The following is a 10,748-nucleotide window of genomic DNA, read 5'->3' as shown; positions in this document are numbered from 1 at the left end:
GACATGGGGGACACTATGGACACGGGAGATATGGGGAAATGGGGGCCATGGGGGGACCGGGAGATGCCGAGGTACACGGGGTCTGCAGGGACATTGGGGACACGGAGGACAAGGCAGAACACGGGGACACACGGGGGGACCGAGGGACAGACGGTGGGACCGGGGGGTGCCGGTGGCTGCAGCGCATTCTCGGCGGCCGCGCTGACGTCGGAGGGGCGGGCGGTGACGTCACGGCGGCGGTGGCGGGCGGTGACGTCACGGCCGCGGGATGAGTCACGGTGCCGCGATGCGGCCCCCGGGCACGCAGGGCCCCCCCCGCGCCCGCCCCGGGGACAGCGGCGACAGCGGCAGCGGGGACAGCGGCGGGCGGTGAGCGGCCCCGGCCCCCGGGAACGCACGGAACCCGGTACCCCCCTCGGGGCCCCCATCGTGCCCTCCCCCGAGACCCCCAAAGCCCCACCGAGCCCCCCGTCGTACCCCACAGCGTTCCCGTGATTGCCCCCCCCCATAGCGGTACCTCCGTCCTGCCGCCCCACCACCCCAAATATGCCCCCACCCGGCACCCCGTCGCCTCCCGGAGACCCCTGTCATACCCCCCTGGGACCCACAGTCTACCCGCTGGGACCCCCATCGCCGTCCCTCGGGACCCCCATCATCGCTCCTCGGGATCCCCAATTCCCCTCCTCGGGACCCCCACCATTCCTCGTCAGGACCCCGAATTCCCCCCCCGCCGGTACCCTCCATTCTCCCCCTCCGGTGCCCCCATCATCCCCCCTCGGGACCCCCAATCTCTCCTCCTCGGGACCACCAATCTCCTCCCCCGGGACTCCCACTCCCCGGGGACTCCCAGGCGTTTCGACAAGGGACCCCAGACCCCGCTTGGGACCCCCCCCGCCCCCCCCCCCCTGTCCCCCGGCCCCCCCTCCCCCCCCCCTTTCTCGGTGCCCCCCGGGGTGCTGCCCTTCACTCCTGCCACGAGCCGCCCGGTCTCAGCCTGGGCGATCGGGGACCGGGGTCCAGCGGTCCCGTCCCCCCCGCTCCGCCTCACCACCTCCTTTTCCCCCTCCGCAGGCCGCCCCCCCCCTTTCCCGCCTCCTTCTGCCGGGGGGGCCCGGCGGAGCCCCCCGAGCGCGGCCGGGCGGGACGGCGGCTCTGGGCGCGCTGCTGCGCTGCTTCCCCTGCGAGCGGCTGTGCGGGGGCTGCGCGGTGCCCCCCGGGGCGCTGCCCCCGGCCATGCCGCCCCCGCCCCGCCGCCGCCTGCCCCCCGCCGCCCGCCTGCCCCCCCGCACCTTCCGCAGTTACCTGCCGCGCTCCCACCGCACCTACAGCTGCGTGCACTGCCGGGCGCACCTGGCCCGCCACGAGGAGCTCATCTCCAAGGTGCCACCGCCGGGGTGGGGACTGTCCCCCCGGGGGACACCCTGCAGTGTCCCCCGGGGGGGGGAGGCGGGACAGCGGGTGTCACCCCCACCGTGTCCCCGGGGTGTTGAGCCTCTCCCCAAGGTGGCACTGGGACAGCCAGTGCCCCCCCATCGTGTCCCCGGGGGGGTGCTGGGACAGCGGGTGTCACCCCCACTGTGCCCCCAGGGTGTTGAGCCTCTCCCCAGGGTGGCACTGGGACAGCCAGCCATGGTGCCCCTGGCGTGCCAGGTGTCCCCCTCTGGTGTCCCCAGGACATTCCCACGGTGGCCAGCATTGCCCCAGGGCAGGAAGCCTCACCCCACACGGTGCCCTAGGGGTGGCAGGTGTCCCCTATGGCGCTCCCGTGGAGGTGACCGTCTCCCCCTCAGTGTCCCCAGGGGGGCAGGTGTCCCCCCGCTGTGTCCCCGGGGCTGGCAGGGTGGCAGTGCAGCGGAGTGGGGGGACGTGCAGGGATGGGGGCCGGTGGGGGTGAGGGGCTGACCAGTGACTCTGGCCGTGTCCCCCCAGTCCTTCCAGGGCAGCCATGGCCGTGCCTACCTGTTCAACTCCGTGTGAGTAATGGCGGACCCCGGGGACGGTGGCGGGGCAGGGAGGGGGGGTCCCTGGGGGTCCCTGGGCTGGCTGCCGTGCCCGTGGGACACCCCGCTCTCGGCGCAGGGTGAACGTGGGCTGTGGCCCGGCTGAGCAGCGCCTGCTGCTGACGGGGCTGCACTCGGTGGCCGACATCTTCTGCCAGAGCTGCAAGACCACGCTGGGCTGGAAATATGTGAGTGCCCCTGCACTGGCACCGCCATCCCCTGGGGGCACTGCCCGGGATCCCCAACCCCTGCCCCGGACACCCCTGGGCACCCCAAACCCACCCTATGGGTGCTGCCCCAGACACCCCAAACCCCTTTTCTGGGTACCTCAAATGGGCACCCCTTGTCCACCCCAAAGCTTCGCTGCGGACACCCCTGAGCCCTGGGGGAAGGCAGCACCCCGGGTGCCCCCGTCGGGGTGCGGGGGGCTGACACCACCCCCCCCCCCCCCCCCCCCCCAGGAACAGGCTTTCGAGAGCAGCCAGAAGTACAAGGAGGGGAAGTTCATCATCGAGATGTCGCACATGGTGAAGGAGAACGGCTGGGACTGACACGGGGGCACGGCTGGGACTGGGGGGCACGTGGGGGCACGTTGGGGGCTGGCGCTGGGTGAACCCCTCCTTTGCACCTTCCCCGTGCCCCCCCGGTCGCGGTGCCCGTCCCCAGCCGCGGGGGCTGCGGGGCTTTTCTAGGGCAATAAAGGCTTTTTTTTTTTTTAGGAAGGTGCTGGGCATCACCTGCCCCCGGTGCTGCCGCCACCCCTGGCTCACCCTGGGGTGGCACCTGGCACACAGCCGGGGACCCGCGGGCACACTGGCACAGAGGGCCAGTGCTCTCCCCCCCCTGCTCCCCCTCCCCACGCACAGGAGCAGTGAGGGGCTCGGAGCATTTATTGGGACCCCGAGCTGGTGGGGAAACTGAGGCACGGGAGGAGCAGGGACCCTCCGGTACCCTGGGGAACTGGGGCGGGGGAAGGGTGGGGAGATGGACAGGGAAAGCGGGGAAGTGGGGGGGGAGGGGGGAAAGAGGGAGGGAGAACTGGAGGGAGAGAGGGAGGAAGCAGGGAGGGAGGGAGGGAAAGGAGAGGGAAGGATGGAGCTGGACGGTGGTTGGACGGGCGGAGGGAGGAAGGGAGGGGTGGAAGGAGGGACAAGGGATGGAGGGAGAGAGAGAGGAAAGGGGTAAGAGAGAGAGGGAAGGAGGGACCGATGGAGAGGAGAAGGCAGGGATGGAGGGAGGAGAGCGAGGAGGAGGCAGGAGGGAAGGACGGAGGGGTGAGACGAGGGAAGGCGGGGACAGGAGGGGCAGGGTCAGGGCCGGGGGTCGCTGAGGCGGCCCATGAAGACGGGCACCTCGCCAGCGTCGTGCCAGAGGACGAAGAGGAAGGGGCGCAGCGCCTCCAGCACCAGCGCCGAGCGCGCCACCGAGGTGGCCATGGCAGCCGCCGCCTCCACGCCGGCCTCGTCCAGCGCCAGCACCGCCCGGTGCCGCGCCTCGTCCACCGCGGCCGGGCCCTCCGCCAGCCCGCACAGCTCCGCGTCCAGGAACAGCCCGAAGTCTGCGGCACACGGGCTCACCGTCACCCCCGCGGGACACGGCAGCGAGGGGACACCGGAGATGGGAGGGGACACCGGAGGCAGGCACCCGGGGGCACAAGGGACCCAGAGAAAACTGGGGGTCAGGGACACAGCGGTGCGGGGACATTGGGGGACACGGGGACGCTGGGGATGGAGGAGACCCCAGAGGCACACCGGGGACGCGAAGGGGTGAGGGGAACGCCAGGGAGAACGGGGATATTTGGGCCACTGGGGACCCGAGATAATACGGGGGATAATATAGGGGTGCTGGGGGCAGCAGGGCACAACAGGGGCACTGGGGGACATGGGGGACACCAGGGACATGGGGACACGGGGGGACCCAGGGGAAACCAAAGGTACATTGGGGACACCGGGGGCATTGGGGACAGTGGGGAAAGGGACCTGCAGGGGAGGAGCCCGTGACATCCTGCAGGGAGCAATGTCACCCTCAGCCCACCCAGCCCTCGTGGTGACGTCGCAGGTGTCCTTACCCATGTCGTGGACCAGGGGCACCACGTCCAGGGCGAGGTCGAGGTGCATCCGGGGCAGGGCCAGCGCGGTGGCCCGGGGGGGCGTCTGGGCCGCCCGCCGCAGCAGGGCCAGGAAGGTGGGGGGATCCAGTGACCGCTCCAGCGTCTCCAGCGCCCCCAGGGGCCCCCGCGGCAGCAGCACCACCAGGCTCAGCCCCTCGCTCAGCTCCAGCCTCCCCACCTGCGGGACGGACCCCTGACTCAGGGCCACCGCGGGGACCCCACAGACCGGCCCCCCCCCAGTGCCCCCAGTGAGGTCCCAGCCTGGCATCCCCCCACCCCCAGGGGAGTGAGGTCATAGTAGGTGCCCCTTTCAGTGCCAGGGCACTGACATCAGCCTGGCATCTTCTCTGAGCGCCACAGGAGTGATGTCACAGCCTGGCATCCCTCCCTAGAGCCGCTGGAGTGACATCATGCCGTTACCCACCCCTAGCAGTGACCCACCAGCCCCCCAGGCTGGGCAGTGACCCCACAGCCCTCCCAGTGCCCAGCAGCGACCCCACAGCCCTCCCAGTGCCCAGCAGCGACCCCACAGCCCTCACAGTGCCTGGCAGTGACTCCCTAGACCCCCACCCCTGTCCCAGCGGGGGTACCTGGACCTGCAGGCGGGAGTCGGTGAAGGAGGCCACCGGGTACTTGGTGCTGGTCATGGTGGGCACCTCGACTGAGGGGCGCCCGGGGCGCAGGAAGGGCAGCGGCACCGTCTGCTCGGGGTCCAGGGGCGTGCGCCAGGCGGCTGTGGGGACACGGCACCGGGGTTGAGGGGCGGGGGACACCGGGGGGACTGCGCGGGTCGGCCTCAGCCGCAAGCCCGATCCCCGGTTCGTCCCGGGTGGGCGCGGGCGGGCGCGGCGGTGGGGCCGTACCGCGCAGGTGGACGGCGCCGAGCAGCAGCAGGCGGGGCTGCGGGGGCAGCGCGGGCAGCAGGGCGGGCAGCAGCCCCTCGCTGGCCTCCCGCACCCAGGCGTTGATGCTCTGCAAGTCCAGGCTCTCGTTGCCGCTCAGGGCGCGGGGACGGGCGCCGTAGAAGCGCAGGGAGTCGTTGAGGAAGCGGGGCCGGAGGCGCAGCTCTGCGTGGCAGCACGGTCGGCGTCAGCCCTGCGCCCACCCGGCGGCAGCGCCCCGCCGGCACCCGGCGCCCGCCTCACCTGGGTGGTGGAAGATCTGGGCGGCCGAGAAGAGGCCGGGCGAGCCGGCCAGCTGCTGCAGGGCGCCGTGCACGCAGCCCAGCCCCGGCGGGTACGCCAGGAGGGCGCCCAGCCGCTCGCGGGTCTCGCCGCGGGCGCCTGCGGGCACAGGGGGAGCTCGGTGAGGTGCCCCGGGTGGGACAGCCCCGGGGGACACCGGCGGTGCCCACGGCAGTGCCGGTGCTCGCGGGCGGCCCCTCACCCAGCAGCAGGTGCGAGAGCCCCGTGGCGACGTTGATGGGGGAGAAGAGCAGGTTGGCATCGGGCTGGGCGGCCTCGGCCATGTGCTGGTAGAAGCGGAGGGCGAAGGTGCCCAGCGCCTCGGCCACGGCCGCCCGCTGCTCCCTCGTGGGCTCCCCGCAGGCCTCGGCCGGCTCCTCGTCCCCGGGGCACGGCGGGGCGGTGGTGCCTGGGGGTCCCTGAGTGGTGCCAGGCGTGGGCACAGCCGTGGTCCCGTAGGCTGTGGTTCCCGGCTCCTCAGGGGCTCCCTCGGGTTCTGTGGGGCTGGGGGTATCCGTAGCCCCGTGAGGGGCATCCCAGCCAGGCGGCCCCTCGGGGTGGGCATGGGGGGTGGGCATAGGCGGGACAGGTGCCCCCATGTCCTGCGGGGGGGGTGTGGCAGGATGGGGGGGCACTGGCGGTGTCGGGGGCTGTGTGAGTAGCTTCAGTCCGCTGGGAGAGGCCTCCAGCGTGGGCACCTGGGTGCAGGGACCTGGGTGAGGGGGGCACGGTGCACCCGGATGGGTGGCTCAGATGAGGGGAGACAGAGGGGCATTGGGCACAGGGAGCCCATGTTCCTGGGGCACACTTACCGGGCTGACAGTGGCAGTGGCTGTAGCCACCAGCCATGCCAGGGGCAGCCAGAGTGTCATGGTGGGCATCCTGGTGGGAGGGCACAGGTCAAGGACAGGCACCCTGCACCCCCACCCCGACACCTACACCCCACTCCCTGCACCGCCTGTACCCCCACCCCGTGTGCCCCCACCCACCCCGGGGTGCTCTCACTCTGCCTCCCCGGGGGCTGGAGGAGGCAGCACCCCGGGCCCACCTGGGTGCCCGGTGGGTCGGTCTCTGCGTGTCCAGTGGGCTCCGGGGGATCTGGCCGGCTCTGACCCTGCCTGGTTAAAGATTAAGGAGGTTCCCGTAAATCAGCCGGGGATGCGGGGGCAGCCGGGGGGGGACGGGCGGGGCGGTTCGGGGGCAGCCAAGGGGGCGGGACGCGGCCCCGCGTCCCGCTCTGCCCCCGTCAGGCACCCGCTAGACGGGGGGGCGGCGCTCCTGTCACCCACCGCCACCGAGAGCCCCGGGTGACGGGTGGCCCCGGCCGCCCCAGACCCGTCTGCCCGTCCCGGGGGTGCGGCCGGAGAACCTCGTCCCGCCCGCCCCGGGGCGTGATCCCGCGAAGCCCATCCCCGTGGCACCGGGCACCGATCACCATGGCCGTGAGGATCGCCAAGGTGGGGTCCGGGGGAACCGGGACCGCGGGGGTTCTTGTGTCCGCACCGGAGCAGGCGGTGCGGGGGTCCCGGTACCGGGATGCGGGAGAAGCGGTGCTGGGGCGTCAGTGCCGGTGCAGGAAAAGCGGTGCTGGGGTGTCAGTGCCGGGGCGGGGGTCCCGGGGTGTGGGAGAAGAGGTGCTGGGGGTGTCAGTGCCGGTGCGGGGGTCCCGGTGCCGGGGTGCGGGAGAAGAGGTGCTGGGGGGTGTCAGTGCCGGTGCAGGGGGCCTGGTGCCGGGATGCGGGAGAAGCGGTGCTGGAGTGTCAGTGCCAGTGCGGGAGAAGCGGTGCTGGGGGTGTCAGTGCCGGTGCGGGGGTCCCGGTACCGGGGTGCGGGGGAGGCAGTACCGGCGTGGAGGGTTTTCGCTGCCGGGGGTGCCAAAGCCTCCCTGCGCACTCCGGTTTCGTTTCCCCGGCGGGGACCGTTCCGCGTCAGGGCGTGGTCTGTAGTGGCCGCACCCAAGAGGCGCGTCCATGAAGGAGACCCCTCCGCCCATGAGGGCGTATTCCATGGAAACCACCGCCCATAAAGGCGTGGTGATGGGGAATCCCCGCCCATCAAGGTGTGTCCCACGTGCTGCCCCGCCCAGGACGAGCCTGCGGAGGGGTGTTTCGGGTTGCAGCCCCGTCCCTGGAGGCGTGTCCCGGGCGGCCCCAGCCACCTCTCGCCCGTCCCGCAGGAGCTGGAGGAGGTGCGGCGCTGGGAGGGGGCCCGCGACGTGCGGCCGCTGGACCGGAACGTGCGGCGTTGGGAGGGGCTGCTGCTGCCCGTGCGTGGCGAGGGGCACGGGGGGTGTGGGGGAGTGCCGGGCAGCGAGGGGCTGGGGAGGTGTGTGGGATCCCCTGGGCATGGGGGAACTACAGAGGCACAGGGGCCCTGGAGGGGAGATGGGCCCATGAGGGCATGGGGGGTGTTGGGGGTACCCCTTGGGACCCGGGGGCGTGGGGTGTCTCCTGGGGACACTGAGTGAGGGTCCCTATCAGGGCAGAATTGGGGAGGGTCCCTCTGGGGGCACTACTGGAGGACACCCTGGGGCCCTGGGCTGGGGACATTGGGGGGAGGTTCCCCTCCTGAGGGGCTGCTGGGAGTGGGTGGTGGGGTTTCTCCACGGGAGGCACTGGGTATATCAGGGCTGGACAGGGATCCCCCTGATAGATGATACTGTGGCTTGAGGGGCTGAGGTGCCCCCCTACCCCGGCAGAACAACCCCCCGTACAACGTGGGTGCCTTCCGCTTCGAGCTGACCTTCTCCCCGCACCACCCGCTGGAGCCCCCCCGTGCCACTCTCTGCACCCCCATCTACCATCCCAGCGTGGACCTCGAGGGTCGCGTCTGCCAGCCCCTCACCACCCGCGAGCACTGGGCACCCACCACCCGCGCTGTCCAAGGTGGGCACCGGGGGGACGGGGGGCACAGCACTGGGGGTGCCCCCCCTAACCCCCCCTCGTTCTCGCAGTGCTGCAGGACCTGCTGCTGCTGCTGGACAGCCCCGACCCCCAGCGGGTGCTGCGGCCGGACCTGGCCCGGGAGCTGCAGGAGCACCCCGAGGAGTTCCGGCACCGGGCACAGGAACACACCCGGCTCCACGCTGAGCCACGCCCCGACCCCTCCGGCCCCTGAGCCCCCCACCTGGGGGCACCCCGACTTCCCTTCTCCTTCCCTATGCCAGCCGGGGCTGGCCCTGGCATCATCCCTGCCTCGGCGCTGGACCTTGGGCATCGGGGTCCCCTCTGGCACCGTGAAGGGGGTCCTGGCCCCCCCACAAGAGCTGGCCCCCCACAAGAGCTGCCCCCCCGTACATAAGGCAATAAATTTGTTCCAGCTCCTGCTCTAGCTCCGTGATACCTCACGGGGAGGGTGAGTGGCTCTGGGAGGTGCTGACCCCCCGTGTGCCAGCCCTGGGGGGAAGAATGTCACCCTGCCGGTGGCAGAGCCAAGGCTGTGCCCCCACAGACACTCAGCGCCAGCGCCCCCGTGCCCACATCCCCCCCTCCAGATATGAAGCCACCACTGCCTGGCACCGTGGCCTTTAGTGCTGGGGGACAAGGCAGAGGACAAGGTTGGGGAGTGGCACGGGTGGGGAGACCCTTTCAGCGCTTCTTGGTCTTCACGAGCCCCTTGGCCACCAGGCAGCGGTACAGCTCCTGCACGTACGTGTACACACACTTGGCGTCGGGCACCGGCAGCCGCACCATGTCCTCCACCTCCAGCAGCGGGGCACAGCCCGCCCGCTCCCTGCGGGGAGGGACACGGCCGTCACCGGGGCCGGGGGGGACCCGGGGAGGGCCGGAGGGGACCCGGGGAGGGCCGGGGCTGCGCTCACGCACTCGGCGGTGGCGAAGGCCAGGGCGAAGTTGTGCCGGCGGGCGTCGGGCTCCAGGGCACCGAAGTCGAAGGCGTCGGGGAAGAAGCTGTGCAGGAGCGCGCAGAAGGCCAGGCCGCTGCCCCAGCTCCCGGAGAAGTTCTGCACGTCCACGTTCTGCGCGGGCGGGGGGGTCAGGCCGCCCCCCCGGGTCCTCCCCATCCCGCCCCCCCGCCATCCCACACCCGCGCTCACCGGGTACCCGCGGGTGCGGGCGCGGCACCACTCCAGCAGCATCGTCTTGACCGTGGCGGCCCCGCCCGACCGCCGCAGGTGCGGGGCCGGCCCCGTGGCGGCGCTGGGGGGACCCGGGACGTGGGACCCTCACACCCCCCTGCCCCCCGTAGGGACCTCCAGCCCCACCATGACCCCATTGCCCCAGGACCCTGGGCCCCCAATACCCCACTGCCCCATGGACCCCCATGGCCACATTGCCCCCCTGTCCCACATCCACCCCACTCTATGCACCCCCATTCCCTCCCTACCCTCCATTTCCTCATGCCCCCCCAATACCCACACTGTCCCACAGACCCCCACATCCCCCATGAACCCACTGTGCCATTGCCCTGAGCCCCCCAATACCCCCTCTGTCCCATGCCCCCCCACTGTCCCCCAATACCCCCACTGTCCCATTCCCCCCTCCATCGTCCCCCAATTCCCTCCCTACCTTCCATTGCCCTGTGGTCCCCAAATACCACCACTGCTCCATGCACCCACCCACCCCACTGTCCCACAGCCCCCCGGTCCCCCCTACCCTCCAGTCCCCCAATGCCACCCCATTTTCCCATGTCCCCCCCTGCGCCCCCGTGGGGCCAGGCCATCCTCACCCTCCGAACTTTTCCAGGATGGCACTGCGTCCATACGCCCGGGACCCCACACGCGGCTTCCCCCCGGCCCCCTCCAGCCTTGGTCTCTGCCCCGCCGATCCAGGGGGTGCCCGTCCCCGCGGCCCCCCCGCTGGGGCACCCCTGTGGGCACACGGGGGACCCGCGGGTGGGCTGAGGCACCACGGCGGGTGCCACTCACGGGGGGGTACAGCCCTGAGCGTGGGGCTGTGGGATGCCACCCGTGGGGTGGGGTATTGGGGTGCCACCCGTGGGGACATTCACCTCTTGCTGCCCTCTGTGCCATCGGTGGTGCCAGCTGCAAGGAGAGAGGAGGGGTCAGAGGGGTGCGAGGGGGCACCCAAATGCTGGGGCACCCCTGGGGCTCAAGGTCCTTCCCCATGGGGAGGGGACATGGGGGTCCTGCAGAGGACCCTATGGGGACGAAGGACACTGTGTGGGACAGGGGTGACCCCAGGGCGCTCAGGTGCCACTGCCTGCACGGCTCTTACCTGTGGGGGACGTGGGGGATGCTGGGGACGTGGGGGATGTGGGGGACACAAGGGAGTTGGGGGACACAGGGGAGGTGGGGGATGTGGGACTGCTGGCCCCCTCTGGGGACGAGCACGGGGGAAACTCAGGCCACAGCTCCTCGTCCTCGTCCTGATGCCAAGAGGGCTCCTGTGGGCACAGCAGGGGTGGCAGTGCCAGCGCGGGCACTATCACTTACACAATGTCCCTGGCACTGTCACCCTGCTCCTGACACTGTCA

The 10,748-nt window shown here is 71.7% G+C and overlaps 4 protein-coding genes across 8 annotated transcripts; 2 read left to right on the top strand and 2 right to left on the bottom strand.

Moving 5' to 3' along the window:
* Positions 1–302: 302 nt before the first annotated feature.
* On the top strand, positions 303–2,715 carry YPEL4 (yippee like 4). Of its 2 annotated transcripts, none has more exons than XM_027704338.1 (5): positions 303–406; positions 1,072–1,380; positions 1,930–1,973; positions 2,080–2,188; positions 2,462–2,715. In XM_027704338.1, exons 2-5 carry the CDS (start codon positions 1,234–1,236, stop codon positions 2,549–2,551), a joined length of 390 nt encoding a protein of 129 aa, XP_027560139.1. In that variant the 5' UTR covers positions 303–406; positions 1,072–1,233; the 3' UTR covers positions 2,552–2,715. The 2 variants fall into 2 exon arrangements, with proteins under 2 accessions (XP_027560139.1, XP_027560140.1); XM_027704339.1 differs by having other exon boundaries at positions 347–369.
* Positions 2,716–2,872: 157 nt separating this feature from the next.
* Positions 2,873–7,279, bottom strand: SERPING1 (serpin family G member 1). 3 transcript variants are annotated; one of them, XM_027704333.1, is made up of 9 exons: positions 7,139–7,237; positions 6,343–6,412; positions 6,107–6,176; positions 5,497–5,992; positions 5,256–5,393; positions 4,974–5,177; positions 4,701–4,843; positions 4,069–4,288; positions 2,873–3,558 (listed from the first exon to the last, which is right to left on the bottom strand). In XM_027704333.1, exons 3-9 carry the CDS (start codon positions 6,173–6,175, stop codon positions 3,311–3,313), a joined length of 1,518 nt encoding a protein of 505 aa, XP_027560134.1. In that variant the 5' UTR covers position 6,176; positions 6,343–6,412; positions 7,139–7,237; the 3' UTR covers positions 2,873–3,310. The 3 variants fall into 3 exon arrangements, with proteins under 3 accessions (XP_027560134.1, XP_027560135.1, XP_027560133.1); XM_027704334.1 differs by having other exon boundaries at positions 6,343–6,408; positions 7,176–7,220; XM_027704332.1 differs by lacking the exon at positions 6,343–6,412 and having other exon boundaries at positions 7,139–7,279.
* UBE2L6 (ubiquitin conjugating enzyme E2 L6) lies at positions 6,190–8,619 on the top strand. Of its 2 annotated transcripts, none has more exons than XM_027704337.1 (4): positions 6,190–6,751; positions 7,471–7,560; positions 7,993–8,179; positions 8,248–8,619. In XM_027704337.1, exons 1-4 carry the CDS (start codon positions 6,731–6,733, stop codon positions 8,409–8,411), a joined length of 462 nt encoding a protein of 153 aa, XP_027560138.1. In that variant the 5' UTR covers positions 6,190–6,730; the 3' UTR covers positions 8,412–8,619. The 2 variants fall into 2 exon arrangements, with proteins under 2 accessions (XP_027560138.1, XP_027560137.1); XM_027704336.1 differs by having other exon boundaries at positions 7,381–7,560.
* A 183-nt stretch (positions 8,620–8,802) lies between these two features.
* Positions 8,803–10,658, bottom strand: SMTNL1 (smoothelin like 1; the record flags this gene model as incomplete). The annotated part of the gene is made up of 6 exons (XM_027704331.1): positions 8,803–9,026; positions 9,119–9,270; positions 9,349–9,409; positions 9,981–10,121; positions 10,263–10,296; positions 10,490–10,658. Coding segments are annotated over 6 exons (702 nt in total), but the record flags the coding sequence as incomplete, so codon positions are not given.
* Between the last annotated feature and the right edge of the window lie 90 nt (positions 10,659–10,748).

Source organism: Neopelma chrysocephalum, unplaced genomic scaffold (genome assembly GCF_003984885.1).
Source record: "Neopelma chrysocephalum unplaced genomic scaffold, ASM398488v2 Primary Assembly neopelma1_268, whole genome shotgun sequence".
Taxonomy (NCBI): Eukaryota; Metazoa; Chordata; class Aves; order Passeriformes; family Pipridae; genus Neopelma; species Neopelma chrysocephalum.
Note: the sequence above shows the minus strand (reverse complement) of the source record. Positions and strands in the feature narration are given on the sequence as shown.

Bases quoted from the DNA above. Each gene is read 5' to 3' on its own strand.
- YPEL4 (XM_027704338.1), top strand. From the start codon at position 1,234: ATGCCGCCCCCGCCCCGCCGCCGCCTGCCCCCCGCCGCCCGCCTGCCC. The intron at 1,381-1,929 runs GTGCCACCGCCG...GTGTCCCCCCAG, and splicing joins ACGAGGAGCTCATCTCCAAG to TCCTTCCAGGGCAGCCATGG. The intron at 2,189-2,461 runs GTGAGTGCCCCT...CCCCCCCCCCAG, and splicing joins CCACGCTGGGCTGGAAATAT to GAACAGGCTTTCGAGAGCAG.
- UBE2L6 (XM_027704336.1), top strand. From the start codon at position 6,731: ATGGCCGTGAGGATCGCCAAG. The intron at 6,752-7,380 runs GTGGGGTCCGGG...TGCCCCGCCCAG, and splicing joins TGGCCGTGAGGATCGCCAAG to GACGAGCCTGCGGAGGGGTG. The intron at 8,180-8,247 runs GTGGGCACCGGG...TCGTTCTCGCAG, and splicing joins CACCACCCGCGCTGTCCAAG to TGCTGCAGGACCTGCTGCTG.
- SERPING1 (XM_027704332.1), bottom strand. From the start codon at position 7,266: ATGGACGCGCCTCTTGGGTGCGGCCACTACAGACCACGCCCTGACGCG. The intron at 6,177-7,138 runs GTACTGCCTCCC...CCCTCCCACCAG, and splicing joins AGCGAAAACCCTCCACGCCG to GATGCCCACCATGACACTCT. The intron at 4,844-4,973 runs GTACGGCCCCAC...GTGTCCCCACAG, and splicing joins CGGCGCCGTCCACCTGCGCG to CCGCCTGGCGCACGCCCCTG.